The following is a 16,635-nucleotide window of genomic DNA, read 5'->3' as shown; positions in this document are numbered from 1 at the left end:
CCAGCATCACACCCTTGGGTATAGCTGTTCGCTTATTGCGATGCTTGCAATGCAACTTCTTACAGCTTTCGCCATATCCTTGGCCGGGCAGGGCAGTCTAGTTACAGCTGCTGCTATAGAGCCGCGCTCCGCAAACTCTGTCCCACCCCCGCCGAAGCCGGAGCCTGTCCATCTGAAGAGACTGCCACTACCCCCAGGCATCTCCAATAATGCACCGGGAGCCTGTACCACCAAGATCAACCCGCGCGGAACAGGATGTATGCCAGTCAAGAGCTTGCGGGCTTTTCAATCCGGGGAGTTTCTCCCAGATGGCAAACACGTTCTTGCGCTTGTGCCTTATATCGGTGCGCCTTTGGCTCCGGATCCTGCTAGCATATATAATGGCTCCCAAATCATCATTATAAAGACAGACGGATCCAAATTTAGAAATGGTGACAAGTGGAAATGTATCACTTGCGGCGTACCGGCGGAGAACGCCGTCGGACAAACCCCAACCTATGACTACCCGCAGGCCTTTGATGACGGAAAGCGCATCTTATTTGGAAGCAATATTGCCGACTGCGGAGATCACTTGCTTATCAGCGATGAGTGCACGCCGGACCAGCTTCATGTCTACCCTATTCACTGGGATGTCAGTGCAGATGGCTCTGGTGCTGGCGGCAGCATTAGAGAACTTCGACTGCATCCAGACAATGTTCATCTCGGTTTTAGCTCCTTCACCGTAGGGGCCAAGCTGGGACAGTTTGCATACTTTGGCCGTCTCAAATTCAACCCAAAGCCAACGACGGGCCTGCCGCTCGCGCCACGGTACGACTTGATCAAGGTGTATAGGCTGTATCGAACCGATCTGCCGGCGCCGGTAGCAGCCCAAGGATCTCAGCTGACCTTGAACACAAGCGCCATTAGTGTTGGTGAGCTGAGAGGATTCAGCGGGCGCGGCGACGAAGCTGTCTATGTAGGAAACCCGGTGGAGTCCTGCAACCTTGACATATTTGCAGTAGGCCTACAATCTGGCCGCGTTCGTCGTATCACCTCGGACCCGGGTTACGTTGACCCGATCGAAGCTTCGCCTGATGGAAAATGGTGGGCTATCATGGACACTCGCGGGACCGATAGACAAACGTTTCTGGCCGGAATGCGAAACGTCCCTCCCCTGATTGATTTGGTGACGACAACTGTATCATCTTCGATCCGAAACAATGGACAACGTCGCTTCTTTTCGCCGTGGTTGCTCGACGCGTATGGTGACCGCCAGAGTGACAACTACTATGGCCAGAAGATCAACGGTCCTGGTTCTAGTAAGTCTGGCAGTGGTGATCTCCGTGATCCAGAGTGGAATGGTCAAGCCGACCCCCAATGGTCCCCTGACTCGACCCAGGTCGTGTATTGGGAGGCTCACGTTGAGGCTCCTGCTTGCGGTGGCATCAATCCGTTGCCTTGCTACCCTTCGAAAGAACCGGATGGCAAAGATATTCGTATCGTCTTAGCCACTTTCACTGCCCGTAGGCCAGCCAAATACACACCAGTTGACACTGTACCCGACGATATCCCATGGGCTGAGCTATATGTCCCCGGAAGCAGTACACCAGATAGAAAGGGTGTTACTCCCGGGCGATACACCCTTGATGCTAAGGCTTCAGGCTATGCTGAGGTAGCAATCACGCCTGCACAGGTTGCAGTCACATACCATAACTATTCAGATGACGGCAAAATATTTCTCAATGGTTGGGAGAATGCCACAACCGCGTCTGACAGCTTGACTCAGAGCCATGTGGATTGGTATTCCAACCTGACACAGACTGGCCCTGGTATCTACAACACCAAGAAGACCAGTGCTGACGGATTCCACATCACCATTGATGTACTGACTAACGAGTTCAACGCCAATGGCACCTTGACTACGACTATTGATGGCAAGAAGTATTCAGCGCCCCCAAACGGTACATAGCTGGATGGATCGTCATGATAGCTTCTCTGTAAGTGCGCCTTGAATGTTGTGAGGGGCAGTCGCGCGTGGCTCTATGAAGCAGTCGAGCTGTGATAGGATATGATTGCTTCAGGGAGATGGACTGGTTTACGCGAGCGATTATCTGTTCCTTCTGATGTCGCCGGTATCGATAGGCTTGGTCCCATTAGCTTAATCAAGAGTTCGACATGATTACACCATAAATGTGACCAGTTCTATTCCATGACAGTATGATCGAACAATAGGCAGTTCCCTGAACTGGACGAATTCCACTCTGAAAAATATACACGATAGTTGTATTATCGATAATTTGTAACCAAAGGGTACACCCTCGATGCTGATCCATCAAGAATACGATCAGAATGGTGACTCTTGTATCAATTCACAGCCCGCCAGCAAGTTCATCCGAAGCTTTTGAGTCCAGCTGTGCCAACAAATCCAGCAAGTTGTCGAATTGAGATCGCGCAACTCTCTCAATCGTGGCGTTTTCGGCGTTGTCAACGAGGTGAAGGAGTATGGTCCCAACACGACGAATTCGCTCGACCTAGACAGAATGAGCGTTTATTTAGTTTAGTTTACGTATCATGCAATTATTATTGACACTCACCGCGGGCTCTCCCTGGACTTGGAAGCAGTAGAAAGGCACTATGTGTAATTCATGTAGGAAATCTCTTACAATCTCAATCTTCCGGGTAGCACAAGAGATAGATTGACGGTTGAGCCCGACAAGAGCATGGAAATCATTATCGATACACTCTTGTAGAATAACGAGCCTTATGCAATGAAACACGGTCATTATATTACTTCTCTGCGTCCAGAAGCACTTGTTCTGGTAAGAAGTGACCTGCCCGTCCTCCCAATCGGAACCATGGTCAGGATTTCTGAGCCATGCTGGTAACTCGTCCGCAAGACTCGTGAGTACCAAATATAACTCGCTCAAACGAGAAATTTCTTGTTGCACGTCTAAGGGTTGTATCGAGCCGGCCAGTTGGCGACTCGAGAGAGATCTTACGTCGTCGAGCAGATTGGCAGCAGCAGCCCAGATGCGTCGTTTCAGATGGAACCCAACAAGAAGACGCGATTCAAGGCTGTTTTCGTTTACCTTCCGACTAGGGTCCAGTAGGAAATTGTCATCGTGGCCATTTTCAAGTAGAGTAAATTCACGCTTAAAGAACTGCTCGTTGAGGATCGGAGGACGTGATTGCAAAACAGCCGAGGTTTTGTCCGCTAGATACAAGAGCCAGAAACTCGCACGGAGCGAAGGCACCTCAAGTTTGGGATGCTCCTGCACGGACACCTCGTTGTAGAGCCTCATTCGCTGCGCTAGATACGCCGCCTCTGCGTGATAATGGTACGACGTGCCGACCTTGCCGGTGCTGTTCTGCATAGCAGCAGAATGCCACATACGGATAACAAGAGATGTCGAGTCTGGATGCTCGAGGTCATGTTCCTCATATCTCCTGAGCATGGCTCTCGACGCTGATAAAAACGATGCCGCCAAGAGAACTCGCTGAGAAGGGGGACGATCGGGCAAGACGGACATGACAGAGGCGCAGAGTGCTGTGGCCAAGGTAAATTTTCGCAAGTATGATACTTGCTGATGGAAATCCGAGGCTGAGGAGATGAGGCTTGCAAATGGTGGAACGTGCTCTGCCGTGATGAGGAGAGCGGCAGCACGGAGCGTGGGCTCATGAACTACCGGGGTATTTGGAAATTGATACTGGACGAAAAAGTCAACACATTTGCGGACCGCGTCGGCGATGGGCTCTGGGCTCAACAGGGCGCCAGCTGTGGCCTGAAGAGTTGAGTGAACATGTGCAGGGTCGGGGTAGAAGTCGAGTCCGTGGCTGGAGTCACGACGAGCGGATTCGGCGCCTGGAGGGGGTAGCGATTGAGGGGACACCGAGCTCTGGAGCGTGTAGTCCGTGGTGCCACCCAAGGTATGGTCATCTTGCCCAGAATCAATAGGAATACTCCGCACACTCTGACTGCGCCGTGTTGAGGGATGGCTGTAAGTGCAGTCAAGGTGCGAGATTCGACAGTTAGAGCAGGGCTCAACCCCGTCACACCTGACTTTTCGTCTCTTGCAGGCATTGCAGGCATGTGCAGGTGGCATTGCGTCTCCGTGGAATGCGCGAGTGAGCGTGAGAGTGAGAGCAGTAAGTCAGTCAAGGGCTATTCCGCGGAGCTCGGTCTGTCTTATGGGGATCAAATGTGGGGTTGGGAGCATAAGGGCCTAATTTAGTTAGAGAGCCCTATACGCGTATACGGCGTGCATCTCGTTCCGGAGTGTGCGTGCTGTTCCGCCCAGGCCGCTTGTAACATGACACTGCTCATTAACGTGGCAAATCCCAGCGTGTTCACCTGGCCAACTCATCTCTTGTCGGCTGCTCTCCTAACCCAGAATGTCAGCCACTTTTGACAGAACATGGATGTGGCATCCATCATTCTCTGAAGACATACCCGATACAGCTGGACTATTCGTCCATTTTAGGAGGCAGTTCTCGATCGAATCTGACAGAGTACCCGAGTCTCTCAAGATCCAAATCACTGCCGACACCAAGTACAAGCTCTATGTGAATCACCAACTCGTCGCTTTCGGCCCCGTCAAAGGCGACCATAACTTATGGTTTTATGATGAGCTTGACATTGGACCATATCTCAAGGAAGGAGATAACTATATCGGCGTTCATGTTCTGCGCTTTTTTTACTCGACACAATATGCCCCAGCCTTTGCTCGCCTGCCCACCGGGGGATTGAGAATCACCACTCAAGACACCAACGCACCTTGGCCAGAGCTACTCTCCAGTAGCGATTCATGGGAGACTGCAATCGACCCTAACAGTTGCCTCCGAGTTGACGAGTCTGAGGATGTCTTTCTTCACATCTACGAAAGCCACCAAGTACAAGACTCTGGTCGTCCGCTTGATTGGTTGCCAGCTCAGGTCCTCAAGTTCAAGAATTCAACTGGCAACTCGACACCCTGGAACCTCTCGCCTCGCCTCATACCGCCTCATCGCATTACGGCAGGCACCGGTTTTACAGGAATATACAACTTGAAGAGCATTGTGCCAATGGAGATATGGAGTACGCTCTTACTTGGACACGAGCATGGCACACCTCTGCAGCGTAGACTGCATCTTGAGCCAGGATCGCATCATGAGTTGGAGCTTGAGGTCGCCTATCACACAACGGCTTTCATCCGTGCCTGTTTCTCAAGGCCTCCAGAGAGAGGTGGCTATATCAAGATCACGTATAGCGAGAGCTATGAAGATGAGCCGGACTACTATACAGGCGCGAGAAGGAAAGAGCATCGCAGCGATCGAACGAAACAACTCTTTGGTCCACATGATATATATCATTTCCGGGGAGCAGATGGATTCAATCGCCTGGAATATTACGATGAGACGAAATATGAGACCTTTGCCCCGTTTCACTTCCGAACCTTTCGCTTCATCAAGGTCGAGATTCTTGCTGGAAGCTCAGGCTTGGATTTTCGGGGGCTTGATTTCCAGATGGCGCATTACCCTCTAGACGTTAGAGCGGTACTTTCAGCCACACGAGGTCCAAACCATAGCAGCTCTGCCGCTGCTGTGGACGATTTGTGGAATACTAGCGTACGCACTTTGGTCAATTGCATGCATGACTGCTACGAGGACTGTCCTTTCTATGAACAGATGCAGTATGCCATGGATACTAGAAGCTCTGCACTCTTCACTTATTGTATCTCCGGGGATGATGCGTTGGCACGACAAGCTATTATCCAGCTGCATAATTCTTTCCATCCGAGACTCGGATTAACAGCAAGCAGAGCGCCTACTCATAGACAGCAATTCATCCCTCACTTCTCACTATATTGGATCCTCATGTTGTGTGATCACCATGACTTCTACGGTGATGGAGAGTTTTTATCACAGTTCATGCCTGTCGCCGATGCCATTTTGACATACTTTGAATCTCGCGTCGACTCTGAGTTACACCTTGTTAAGCTCGAATTCGGACCAGATGCCGGTAAATGGCATTTCATAGACTGGACAAAGGAGTGGAAGCCTTACGGATATCCAGCTGTCTTTGAGCGTACTGGCATCTCTACCTACACAAATGCGATCTACGCCTACACTTTGAACGCCGTATCCAAGCTCATCAGTGCTCTTAGAAGGCCCGCCCTTGGAGACGAATACAGGGACCGTGCCAAGCGTATTGCTTCATCTCTTCGGGCGCACTGTTTTGACGGCGAGTTCTTTACTGACAGCCTGGTGTCTGCTTACGCTGAGTGCGAAATGCCAAAATACAGCCAGCATAGCCAAATCTGGACTGTGCTGAGCGGAGCTATCACCGGCGGGGAGGCACAGACACTGTTGCGGAAAAGCATAGATCGAACAGTCGCTGGACAATTCATTCAGGAATCAATCGCCATGTCCTTCTATACGCTTCGAGCCCTTTCCCTCGCAGGAGGAAACGTCTATGATGACCATTTCCACCAGTTTTGGAAACCGTGGTATGATCAGCTGGGACTGCATGTTACCACCTGGGTCGAGGATGCTGTCGCCCAGCGGTCTGACTGCCACGCTTGGGGGAGTGTTCCCCTCTATGAGTTCATGGCGGAAGTTGCTGGAGTGAGGCCAGATCGCCCCGGCTGGAAAGCTATCAAGTTCCAACCAAGGTTGAAACTCTACTCTAGCCTAAGTGCCACTGTACCTGTTGGCACGGTTGGCGGTGAGACATTGGGAGCCGTACATATTTCGTGGACTGGGTCTGACGCTGGCGTGAAGGTAATTGTTAGAGGGGAGAGACTAGTATCTCGACCAGTTCCTTTGCATGTAATCCTGCCGAACCAAGAACTACGTCTAGATTGGACAGGGCAGCAATTGGAGTTTACGATAAGTGCCTAGATGTCGCAGATGACTTGGTATAGATGCATAGAAATACATTTTAGTTACGAGCTCAAAGATGTCGGGGTTTTGATGTCATTTCGCTGGAGATTGATGAGCTTGACTATACTATACGTTCTAACCACTAACGCCCAAAGTCCATCACCATAACTAGTCGCTGCAGCATCAGTGAGCTTGCCATGTATAAGCGGGGGCAATCAAGCCATTCGATTTATCTCCAAAGAACTGTTGATGTGACCAAACCCGCGAGCACTTCTCTCTCCATAACGCATCAGTACGCTTGGCTCGGCTTCGTAGAGACATAGGTGGCGGAAGCCGGGTTTCGTTCCGCACGTTGAATTATTAACGCATTCTCGATCTTGTGACTCTTTTGGTGAACCAGACGGAAACTTTTGCTTTCAATGGACCCCAGATACCCCTAAGGCGTAGTGCGTTGTACATAAAACCTGTGCTAAGAACGTTCCACGGAGCCGGGCCCCGGGGTATGGAATGACAAAGCATTCCGCGGAGTGCAAGGATCCCCGCAGCCGTGGCATCAGCCCATGAGCTGTAGTGATGCGGGGCCTGGGCTGAACTATCGCGTCTGGGGCCCCAGATCGACAGGTAACCCCAGGGTTCCCCAGCCTCGGGTCAGAGCTTACCGAGTTCAAGGATTTCCCCATCCCTGGAACCAGCAAATTGTGATTCTGGGTTGTATGTCTAGACTTCACATGGGAAAAGAATATATTTAGAGCCAGCCACCACCTCTCAATCAATTTTACCAACGCTCTATCATCTCTAATCCAAAACCGACAAGTTAACGTGCTGCAACCAACGACACAATGGCCCATTCCCAGAAGCCCCAGTCAGACAGGCCTGACCTGGCGCACGTCGAGTCTATCCCGGACGATAACAAGATATCCCCCAATGCCGAATATCATCCCGACGAACTCGTCAAGTCCAAGTTCGATGACCTGTCCATCCCGCGCACCGTCTGGGTCTTTAGGCGGGTCGCTCTCGTCGCTCTCGCCGTTTATACCGGCTATGTCTGCGAAGGCTTTGAGGTGAGTGATTGGCATTGGGTTGCTGAACTGAGGCTCACACGTATTTTGTCACCCAGCTCAAAATCGGTAACAACATCATCGCGAATGCCGGCTTCATCAAACAGTTTGGACGTAAAGGCGGTTCGGGCGTACAGGCACTTGATCCCACTTGGGGTAAGTTGGCATGCACGACCATAAGCGTGAAGTCTCTGATGCTGAACATCGTGAATAGTATCTACATGGACTTCCCTCCTCGTTGGTCCACCTTCTCCTATTCTGAAACCGAAGCCGTGACTAACCAGATCAGAACGTCGGTCAAATTGTTACCTTCCTCTATATCCATTGGTAAGCCGTGCTGTCTGCGCTGTGCGCTTCTGCCATCATGTCCAACTGCTAACCCTTGCAGGTTCTCTGATAGATTCGGCCGTAAGGCGTGCCTCTATCTCGCTTGGCTGTGGCTGGCAGTCGTAAGTAGTATACAGGCAGGGTAGGGTCGCAGGACTGACTTCTCTAGGGTTGCACTGTTCTCAATGTGGCAAAGACCCCTTCTGTATGGGTGAGTCCTAGCTGCTAACTACCTCTTGTACGAGGCAATGTGTGAATGCTGAAACTCATGTCACAGGCCATTGGAAAACTTTGCAATGGTGCAGGTGTTGGTATTCTTCAGTAAGACCTATCTACATTACATTCCTTGTTATTCAGTTGTTAACACTCCCCAGGGTCACTTGTCAGGTCTACGTCATGGAAATATGCCCAAACAACATTCGCGGTGGTATGCTCACCTTTCAAGCTGTCTGGTACGTTTCGCCTTGCTCTGAATCACCGCATGTTTGCATAAATTGACACTCCGTATAGGAGTAATATCGGCAACATCGCCTGCAATGTGATGATGCAGAGATTGAACAAGAACCACCCTGACGATTACACATTGCCATTGAGAATCCTCATCGCTCCTGTTGTAATGATGCTTCTGTTTTGGGCTTTCGTTCCTGAATCACCCTGGTATTACGCACGCCATGGGCAGAAAGAGAAAGCCATGAAGTCATTGAAGCTCCTGTATGGCAACGTTGAAGGCTATGACTTTGAACAGGAATACAGTATCATCGAGAAAACGATTTCGCATGAGAGGGAACTCTTGGACGAAGCACCCAAGCTTACACACGTTTTCAAGGGCCTGAATTTGGTATGGTGACTTTTTATTTGTTTCCCTGCGCGTTGAATCAAGCGCTTAATACTGACTCCTCAACAGAGACGAACCCTTACGGTCTTGTTGCTTGCTGTCAGCGGGCCGTTTGGCGGTCTGTCTATCATTCTGAGTTACTCGACCTGTAAGTTCGTTGTCATTCTCGTCCTAAGTATCATCCTAACCGTGCAGATTTCTTTGCGATTGCCGGCCTTTCTGATCCATTCCTTGCAACTCTCATCCTTTCGTAAGTCGTACCTTGTGCATAATACATCTTATATCCTTGTAGAGCACTAACCCTAATCTCCCCGCTACTAGTTGCTGCAACCTCCTTGCGGTCAGTTTATGGACTGTGACGACTGACAGATTTGGTCGACGCACGTTCATCACCATTTCCCAGACTTCCATCTGTGCTTTCCTCTTTATCGCTGGATCTCTGTGGTGGGCTGGAGCTACTACTGGCAACGTGGCCACTGGCACTGCTCTTGTACGTCATAGTCACTCCCCTGTTCTGTTCTTTGCCTGCTCTTCCTTTCACTGAAGGGCAATACTAACACGCCTCAGCTATTTATTTGCTGTCTTTGGTCGTTCATGTTCCAGATCGTCAACTTGTCTTATTTTGTCATGTCGGCTGAGATTCCGTCGGCTCTCCTTCGAGGTAAGTTACCGTGTGCTTCTTTGTTCTAATAATGATTGCATTCACTGACAATGATGTAACAGCTAAGACTGCTCCTGTTACATTCTTTGCTCAGTCTATTCTGGGAATCGCTTTTAGGTAAGTGGATAACGCTACATTTAGTCAAGTTTTCTTTCTAACTCTCATAGCTATGCTGTCCCACGTTTATTACTTAAACTCAATATTAAGGCATGTTTTGTCTTTGGCGCCTTTTCCGTGCCAGTCTGCGTTCTTATGTGGCTTTATGTCCCAGAGACCAAGGGGTAAGCAAATTTCTGTCTTTTGGCATCTCCACAATTAGAGCAAAACAACACAGGGGATAAAGCTTTTTACCTAATTATGGAGCAAATTAGCTGACTTTTGGTTGTATAGTCGATCCGCCGCTGAAATTGATGAGCTGTATGAGTCCAAGGTTCCAGCTTGGAGATGGTCTAAGACTATCACGTCAGCTGAGAGGCAGATGCATACAGTTCTGCTAACTAAGGATAATGATAAGGAGGAGATATAAGCACATTACTACTTCTATATTTTCGAAATGAATTGCACTTTGACTAGGATCTTATTATTTATATTTACTATTTTCTATTCATAACATCCTATGCAAATCACATAACAAGCAGCCCTAAGTAATTAAACTGATTTTATACTAACAGCGTCATTGCTGACCTTCCAGACAAAAACGTGTATTAAGTGGCATCAGACAAGGCGAGGCCAGGTTGCGAAAGCGTGCTCCGCGTCATCTAAACAACAATGAGAGTCGGCAATAGGTTGTTGTGACACTACTAAGTAGCCAAAGCCCTAAGAAAATGTTTTGTGCAAGGTCAAGGTGTCTTCCATATCTCGTCTAGTGCCACTAACTACGACCTTGCGGAGTAAGCATCCCAAGCTTGAGCTAGATTATCGCGACCTATCCTTGACCAAAGAGCTTGGACTTCATAAGACGGGCCCACCTCATAAGGTGTGCCCACCGTGGCTCTGTGAAGTTCCCCATTTCCATTTGCCCCATACACTCTCGTCTTCTTCGAAGCATGGAACTCGGCCCAAGGAGCCTCCCCGTGGGTGAAACTAATGACATCTCGAGCAAATGCCGTTGCTGTCTTCTTCTGGGAGTCATTCATAAAGCCATTGTAGTTCAAGAAAAGATAAGCTATGTCAAGGCAGTGAGCTGAACGACCTTTATGCGGCCCTTCCCATGGGTTAGACTCATTAAAGTAATAGAGCCATGCCTGAGCCGGCCAAAAGGTAGCATAGTGTTCTGACGTGGCGAAATACTTAATATCTGTTCCCAACTGGAGAATCTTGACGCATGTTCCATCATCACTGTCATCTTTTGAAATTCCATACTGACTGATAAAGCTCTCCAGCCTGACGTGGTACTCCTCAGGAATGGACTTCATCAAAGATCTGGTGAAGCCTTCAGCCAAAGATCCCTTTTCTCTGTCTGCGAAAAGGCCCAGAATTTCGAAGACAACGGCATCAAAGTCAGTAGAACCAATCATTAGAGGAGGTCTATGCTTGAGTGAAGCTAAATGAGTCTTGAGTGATCCGAATGAAAGCATTTGGTCTGTCTCTACCACGGGCCGCAGAGGAATCGAAAGCGGAACCTTGGATAGAATGTCCTCTGGTGATATGGCAATCAGCGCTTCTAACTGATCCTCGCTTGATAGTGCTGAGTCTATTGCCAGACATTGGAGTACCGCATTATACGCATTTTGGGTTACTTGTTTGGTAGATGAAGGAACAGCTAAGTTGTTTCCGCTTAAACAAATGGCTCGATCGAAAAGGGCTTCTCCAGGTAGGTCCAAGTCAAGTAGGTGCATGATGGAGCCTTGTAGAAATGATCAGCTGACTTGTCTACAACAACCGAGCTGTCATGAATACTTACTGCCTCCTGCGCTTTGGCCAATGGCAGTGATACGAGTTGGATCGCCAGCAAACCCGCCAATATGGCGACGAACCCATTGGAATGCTGTCTTTTGATCGAGAATGCCTCTGTTTGGTGGGATACCCGTAGCTCTCATCTCGTCACTGTCCAGAAACCCTGCGACTCCAAGTCGGTAACTGTTTGCCATCAGCAACAGAGACCTCCAGCAAGAACAAGCGTAGGCTTGATCTGAAGAAGGGGCCCTACTTGATTGACACACCAATGATAGGCTTTCCGATAGACTGGGAATATGCAACGATGGCAGCCATATCATAATGTGGCGCCCCGCTGTCACCTATGATGAATGCTCCTCCATGAATAAAAACAAGGACGGGGATCTTTGCATTGTTGTCGTTGACGGTTAATTCGGGAGCGGTGATGTCGAGAGTCAGGCCGTTAAGGTCAGACATAGGACGGTCATGTGGCTTGTCTAGAGCTTTTTGGATGAGGCCAAACTCAATATCGCATGCCAGGGGTGGTCTAACAACAGTTGGGCTGTGAGGAGGATGGACAATTAGCTCAAATCATGCTCGCAGATCTGGGGAAGAGCCTGGTGAACGCAACAACTTACCCGCGATTTGTCGCATCAATTGTTCCCCCATAATTGGCTTTCAGTTCTGGAGCAGCAAAGCGATGAGCTAGAGTGGCATACTGAATGCCCAGATATTGTACGACTCCTTGACCATCTACCTTGAAGCCTTGGATATCACCCAATTGGGTATGGTTAAGCGTAAACGCCATGATTGGGGCAAAAAAGAGGGGAACGTGATATTATCAAATGTTTACAAATGGCGGAGTAAAGAGGAGATCGCTACAATTGTAGCCGAAGCGAGGACTTTAAGACGTCAACGACTTTTATGCAATGCGGAGTAATGAGTTCTACCTTACCATCACTGGCCAAACTCTTCCTTGTTACCCCGGATTTCTCCCCGCCTAGGTAGCTATCCGACGGACCGAGCTGGGGATAAGAGTGCACTTGCCGCCAGATGATACCTCAAATATCGCGTGGATGAATATCATTACCCGGCCCAGTAACTTGTCATGCATCTGTAAGCGAGAGACGAGGAGCTATTCGTTTATACCCCGCTAAACCTAGGTTATGATGTAGTCTACCCCCTAGCTTCCCCGCACAATGTGCAGATATTGATATCACTAACTCGCAAGCGTTAGAGTCTCGGCTCTGGGGGCGGCAGATGATTGTAGACAATTCTAGGTCATATCCATCTTGGCATAGCTGATTGATCCTGAAATCAATCCCCACTAAACAGCTTTTGATGAATTGGCAAGCGGCAAGTGTATCATTACAACCAAGATTCTCATCATGCCTCGTCCTAAAGTTCGCGCGGAAGATCGTAGACGCGCTGTCATAGCCTGCGTACCTTGCCAAAACAGCAAGAAGAGATGTGACTCGCAAACTCCATGCGCCAATTGCCGCCGGCGGGACTACGTCCCCTATTGCATCTACGATCCCGAGGCAGCTCGGCCGCGTCGCATGAGCAGCAAAGGACAACGTCGAGCGATGAGCCGGAGCAGTGACATCATTTCCAGCGGCAACGATGAATGCTCTAGTCTTGATTACATTGTTTGCTCTGATGTAGTAATATCCGCCAACGAAAGCGATACACACGAGCAAGTGCAGGCACCTCAGACGCCAGAGTCTACAGTCGGACAACAGTCGAATGAAACTCCCGACACAACGTTCTCATCTTGCATGTCAAATGTCGGCAGTCAGGATAAGAGTTCAGAGGGCGAAAACCGTGAGTACAGGTCAATGAATAGCCAATCAACTCTTCAAAGCTTACTGTCTTTGTAGTATCAATGGGCGATTCCGCATCACTCTCATTCCTCGACTTCCTACGTCACACGTTCCTCTGTTATATGGGGCCATCCCCGTTCACCGACAAAGAACGGGCCAAGGCTATGCTGGAGTCATCGTATCCTCAAGCCTCGCACGACATTGCCGAGGACAGCCCGGACAGCCAGCTAACCTTGGAAGAGAAGCGAGACTACATCCAGAGATTCTTAGTCGCAGTATGGTTGGCGGTTCACTCTGGCAGGCAAGGAGCTAACAGAGTACCTTAGACGACCGGGATTATATATATTTACTCTCCTAAACAACTGTTAGAGTTGCTCGAAGAGACTGAAGAAGGCAGGGGCCGCTCCGGCGCCTCTGGTCTATCCCAATCTTGCCAAAAAGGCGCCATCATCGACTTGGCTATTGCCGTCGGCGGGCAGGGCTGTAGAACGAGCCCCAAGACTCTTTATCATGCGCAGAAGCATTTTGATCGTGGTCAAAAGGTAGCCTTTGAGGGTATGCTACTAGACCCTACAGGTGATCTAGTAGCCATCTTTCTACTGATGAGTATCTACATGGTGAATGCGTGCAAGAGAGACGGGGCTTTTATATATCTGGGTGTTGCGACTCGAGTGGCACATGCGATTGGTTTACATTTACCCGAGTCTTATCGCAATCTGACCCCAGAAACACATAGATTCAGGTAGGTGACCTTATGGATTTAACCCCAAATGCTTGACGAGAGCAATAATGGTGAGAAGCTGACACACGTGTACCAACAGGCTTCAGGTATGGAAAAGCCTGCGCATCTTAGACATTGCATTCGGGGCCGTCCTCGCCCAGACCCCAGCCTCATCCCCAAGACGTGGAATAAGTAACCCATCATTCTCAGTACCAGATGGCCCAGAACCGTGCACGCCGGAGTTCACGTCCATGTCAGCATGCTACGGAGTCTGCACTATACTCGAACAGATCACATATCACCTCAACAACAAACAAGACACGAATCTGACGTCGATAAAAGAACTTCTGAGACAGCTCCGTGACTGGAGCTCAGCATTGCCATCGAGCATGACAAATTGCACAGTCAGCTCGCCGATGTCTCCGGAGCAGTGGTGGCAGACGTTGGGCAACTTTGCTGTCTCAGCCTTCTATTATTACGCTGTTATGTTGGCCACTAGACCGATTCTAATATCCTGTATGCTCGTGAAGCTGAAACGCCTAGATCGGTCAGATGGTGCATTTGGGCCATATGGAACAAGCGATCGAGAGACAAAGGAGTTGGCTCAGGTCTGCATTGATGCGGCTGTCTTGCTGGTGGAGACAACGCGGAGAACGCAATCTGCTGGCCTACTCATACAGAACATGACGTTACTCAAGTAAGAACTCTCACTTCCCCTCGATCGAAACATGTCCTAACTGTAGGTCAAGAGCTTGGATTTTCAGTGCCTGTCTCATCATGGCCTTTTCCCTCTTCGTTGAGGCCACGCTATCAGAAAGATCAGCAACGTTCGAGACCGAGGCAGCTCTACATAGCGGAATTGGTATTATTCGGGATCTGGATCGTACAAGTCCTCAAGCCCACCGCTATCTAGATGTCTTAACGGAGCTTCGCAACGCACTACAGAGCTACCGCGAGCGTCTTATTCCACCTCGGAGAAAGAGCAGTGGGCAATTTCTCAGCCAGATCTTTACACTAGACCATGAGAAAAGTATTCCAGCAGATTCAGACACTGAAATATCAGCATTCGCTACGTCTGCTACGCTCAATGACGCAGGCGATGAACCATCTGGAGGATTGCTGATGCTGCAACAGGTGACGGAAGCGACGCAGACCATGGGTAGTATGTGGCGACTACCAGATGAAGGCCAGGCATTTGTTGATGAATGTCTGCCCATGGCACTAGGAGGACCTGATATTCACTGGGACGGGATATCAGTCCAGGGAACAGATAACTTTCTGTTCGATACGGAGCCATTTACTGAGATGTTGAGCCATTTCTGAGCGTTATAGTTATTCTTTTATTTAATTCCACTTATATATACAAAATACCCAATTTTATTCAAATCACTTAGTTATCCCCAACCAATGTCTTGAGAATTTCAGCAGGTGTATTCTTGGGCGCAGCAATCTGGAGGACCTCCTTGCTTGTCGTGGCAACTCCGCATTTCCCCTCCCATGCAGTTTCCGGAGCATGCTTAATTGACAGGATGACATTCTTGGATTGCTGTGTATGGGCTGCGAACTGTTCAATCATCGACATGTCCTTGAAGACGACATCCTCAACCTTGGTACCGATATACTCCTCAACAAGACCGACAATTTGACGTCCAGTGATATCCTCGGGCCCATTCATGACGTATTTAGCCTTGCTGTGCGGAGTAACATCCTCCGAAGCCAAAAGGTGGGCTGCAAAGACTCCTACTTCATTGGAATCGATGATGCCAACAGGAGCATCCTCTGAAGCCATGAGCCTCAAGGTTTCTTGCTTCCCGGTCTCGCGGAACGTCTTGATCAAGCCGGCCGCGGGACCGAGCCAAAATTGCGTAAATACATTAGGCTGCAACGAAGTCCATTTTAGTCTATCAAACTCGGGCGAGCTCAGCAAGGTCTCAATCGCCCAATGCGTCCTTGGATAATACGCGGGGCAATCAGGACGGACGTTCGCAGCAGTTGTTGAGATCCGCACGACGTATTCCACGCCAGCGTGGAGAGCAGCGAGATGGAATGTAGACTCCTCGGCGAAGTGATTGGGTTCGTTGTGCGAGGCGATAAAAGCTCTGACGACGTGGCGTTCTCGGAGCCAATCGGCGGTGATCTCAACCCAATTCTGTTCGATGACCTCGACGTTTGGCAGGCGAGCGAGTTGCTGGGCAGCAGCTCCGCTAGAAGACCGTGTGAGAGCAAGAATCTTGTAGCCAGAAAAGGTCTTGTTGTCTTTGAGAAGTTCCGACAACGTTGCGACAACGCCTCTTCCGGTATTGCCAGTGGCGCCGGCGACAAGAAATGCAGGAGACATGTTAATGAGAGAAGTTTTAAAGAAAGTAGACACTTAGGTATTGCAAATCAAAAAGAAGTTTAAATTAGATAATGGAATTTTATACCTTTGCTATAACTGCAGGAGTTGCGATTAGTTATCCGGCCGTTGTAAAGGTTCGGACTGATTATTAAACAAA

General features: G+C 49.4%; 7 protein-coding genes across 7 annotated transcripts; 4 read left to right on the top strand and 3 right to left on the bottom strand.

Moving 5' to 3' along the window:
* Positions 1 to 40: 40 nt before the first annotated feature.
* FOBCDRAFT_137267 (uncharacterized protein) lies at positions 41 to 1,948 on the top strand (the record flags this gene model as incomplete). Its single annotated transcript, XM_031187450.3, has 1 exon — positions 41 to 1,948. The coding sequence occupies one exon, from the start codon at positions 41 to 43 to the stop codon at positions 1,946 to 1,948; it is 1,908 nt and encodes a 635-aa protein (XP_031038585.3).
* Positions 1,949 to 2,348: 400 nt separating this feature from the next.
* On the bottom strand, positions 2,349 to 4,082 carry FOBCDRAFT_138214 (uncharacterized protein; the record flags this gene model as incomplete). Its single annotated transcript, XM_054704909.1, has 4 exons — positions 2,349 to 2,510; positions 2,574 to 2,585; positions 2,643 to 3,975; positions 4,036 to 4,082. The coding sequence occupies 4 exons, from the start codon at positions 4,080 to 4,082 to the stop codon at positions 2,349 to 2,351; spliced, it is 1,554 nt and encodes a 517-aa protein (XP_054560884.1).
* Positions 4,083 to 4,371: 289 nt separating this feature from the next.
* Positions 4,372 to 6,858, top strand: FOBCDRAFT_137026 (Six-hairpin glycosidase-like protein; the record flags this gene model as incomplete). Its single annotated transcript, XM_031187452.2, has 1 exon — positions 4,372 to 6,858. The coding sequence occupies one exon, from the start codon at positions 4,372 to 4,374 to the stop codon at positions 6,856 to 6,858; it is 2,487 nt and encodes an 828-aa protein (XP_031038587.2).
* An 821-nt stretch (positions 6,859 to 7,679) lies between these two features.
* Positions 7,680 to 9,314, top strand: FOBCDRAFT_136913 (and other transporter-domain-containing protein; the record flags this gene model as incomplete). The annotated part of the gene is made up of 10 exons (XM_059607965.1): positions 7,680 to 7,901; positions 7,958 to 8,054; positions 8,183 to 8,225; positions 8,287 to 8,347; positions 8,395 to 8,436; positions 8,503 to 8,546; positions 8,600 to 8,677; positions 8,736 to 9,063; positions 9,130 to 9,208; positions 9,256 to 9,314. The coding sequence occupies 10 exons, from the start codon at positions 7,680 to 7,682 to the stop codon at positions 9,312 to 9,314; spliced, it is 1,053 nt and encodes a 350-aa protein (XP_059465059.1).
* Positions 9,315 to 10,596: 1,282 nt separating this feature from the next.
* On the bottom strand, positions 10,597 to 12,404 carry FOBCDRAFT_184236 (Alpha/Beta hydrolase protein; the record flags this gene model as incomplete). The annotated part of the gene is made up of 4 exons (XM_031187454.2): positions 10,597 to 11,567; positions 11,625 to 11,800; positions 11,871 to 12,158; positions 12,235 to 12,404. The coding sequence occupies 4 exons, from the start codon at positions 12,402 to 12,404 to the stop codon at positions 10,597 to 10,599; spliced, it is 1,605 nt and encodes a 534-aa protein (XP_031038589.2).
* Positions 12,405 to 12,984: 580 nt separating this feature from the next.
* On the top strand, positions 12,985 to 15,463 carry FOBCDRAFT_320180 (uncharacterized protein; the record flags this gene model as incomplete). The annotated part of the gene is made up of 5 exons (XM_031187455.2): positions 12,985 to 13,420; positions 13,477 to 13,694; positions 13,746 to 14,161; positions 14,241 to 14,837; positions 14,890 to 15,463. The coding sequence occupies 5 exons, from the start codon at positions 12,985 to 12,987 to the stop codon at positions 15,461 to 15,463; spliced, it is 2,241 nt and encodes a 746-aa protein (XP_031038590.2).
* On the bottom strand, positions 15,462 to 16,489 carry FOBCDRAFT_224943 (NmrA-like family protein). Its single transcript, XM_059609677.1, has one exon. It carries the CDS (start codon positions 16,476 to 16,478, stop codon positions 15,531 to 15,533), a length of 948 nt encoding a protein of 315 aa, XP_059467318.1. The 5' UTR covers positions 16,479 to 16,489; the 3' UTR covers positions 15,462 to 15,530.
* Positions 16,490 to 16,635: the final 146 nt, after the last annotated feature.

This window comes from Fusarium oxysporum, chromosome VI (assembly GCF_013085055.1).
Source record: "Fusarium oxysporum Fo47 chromosome VI, complete sequence".
In the NCBI taxonomy this organism is placed as follows: domain Eukaryota; kingdom Fungi; phylum Ascomycota; class Sordariomycetes; order Hypocreales; family Nectriaceae; genus Fusarium; species Fusarium oxysporum.
This window is presented reverse-complemented; position numbering and strand designations above follow the sequence as displayed.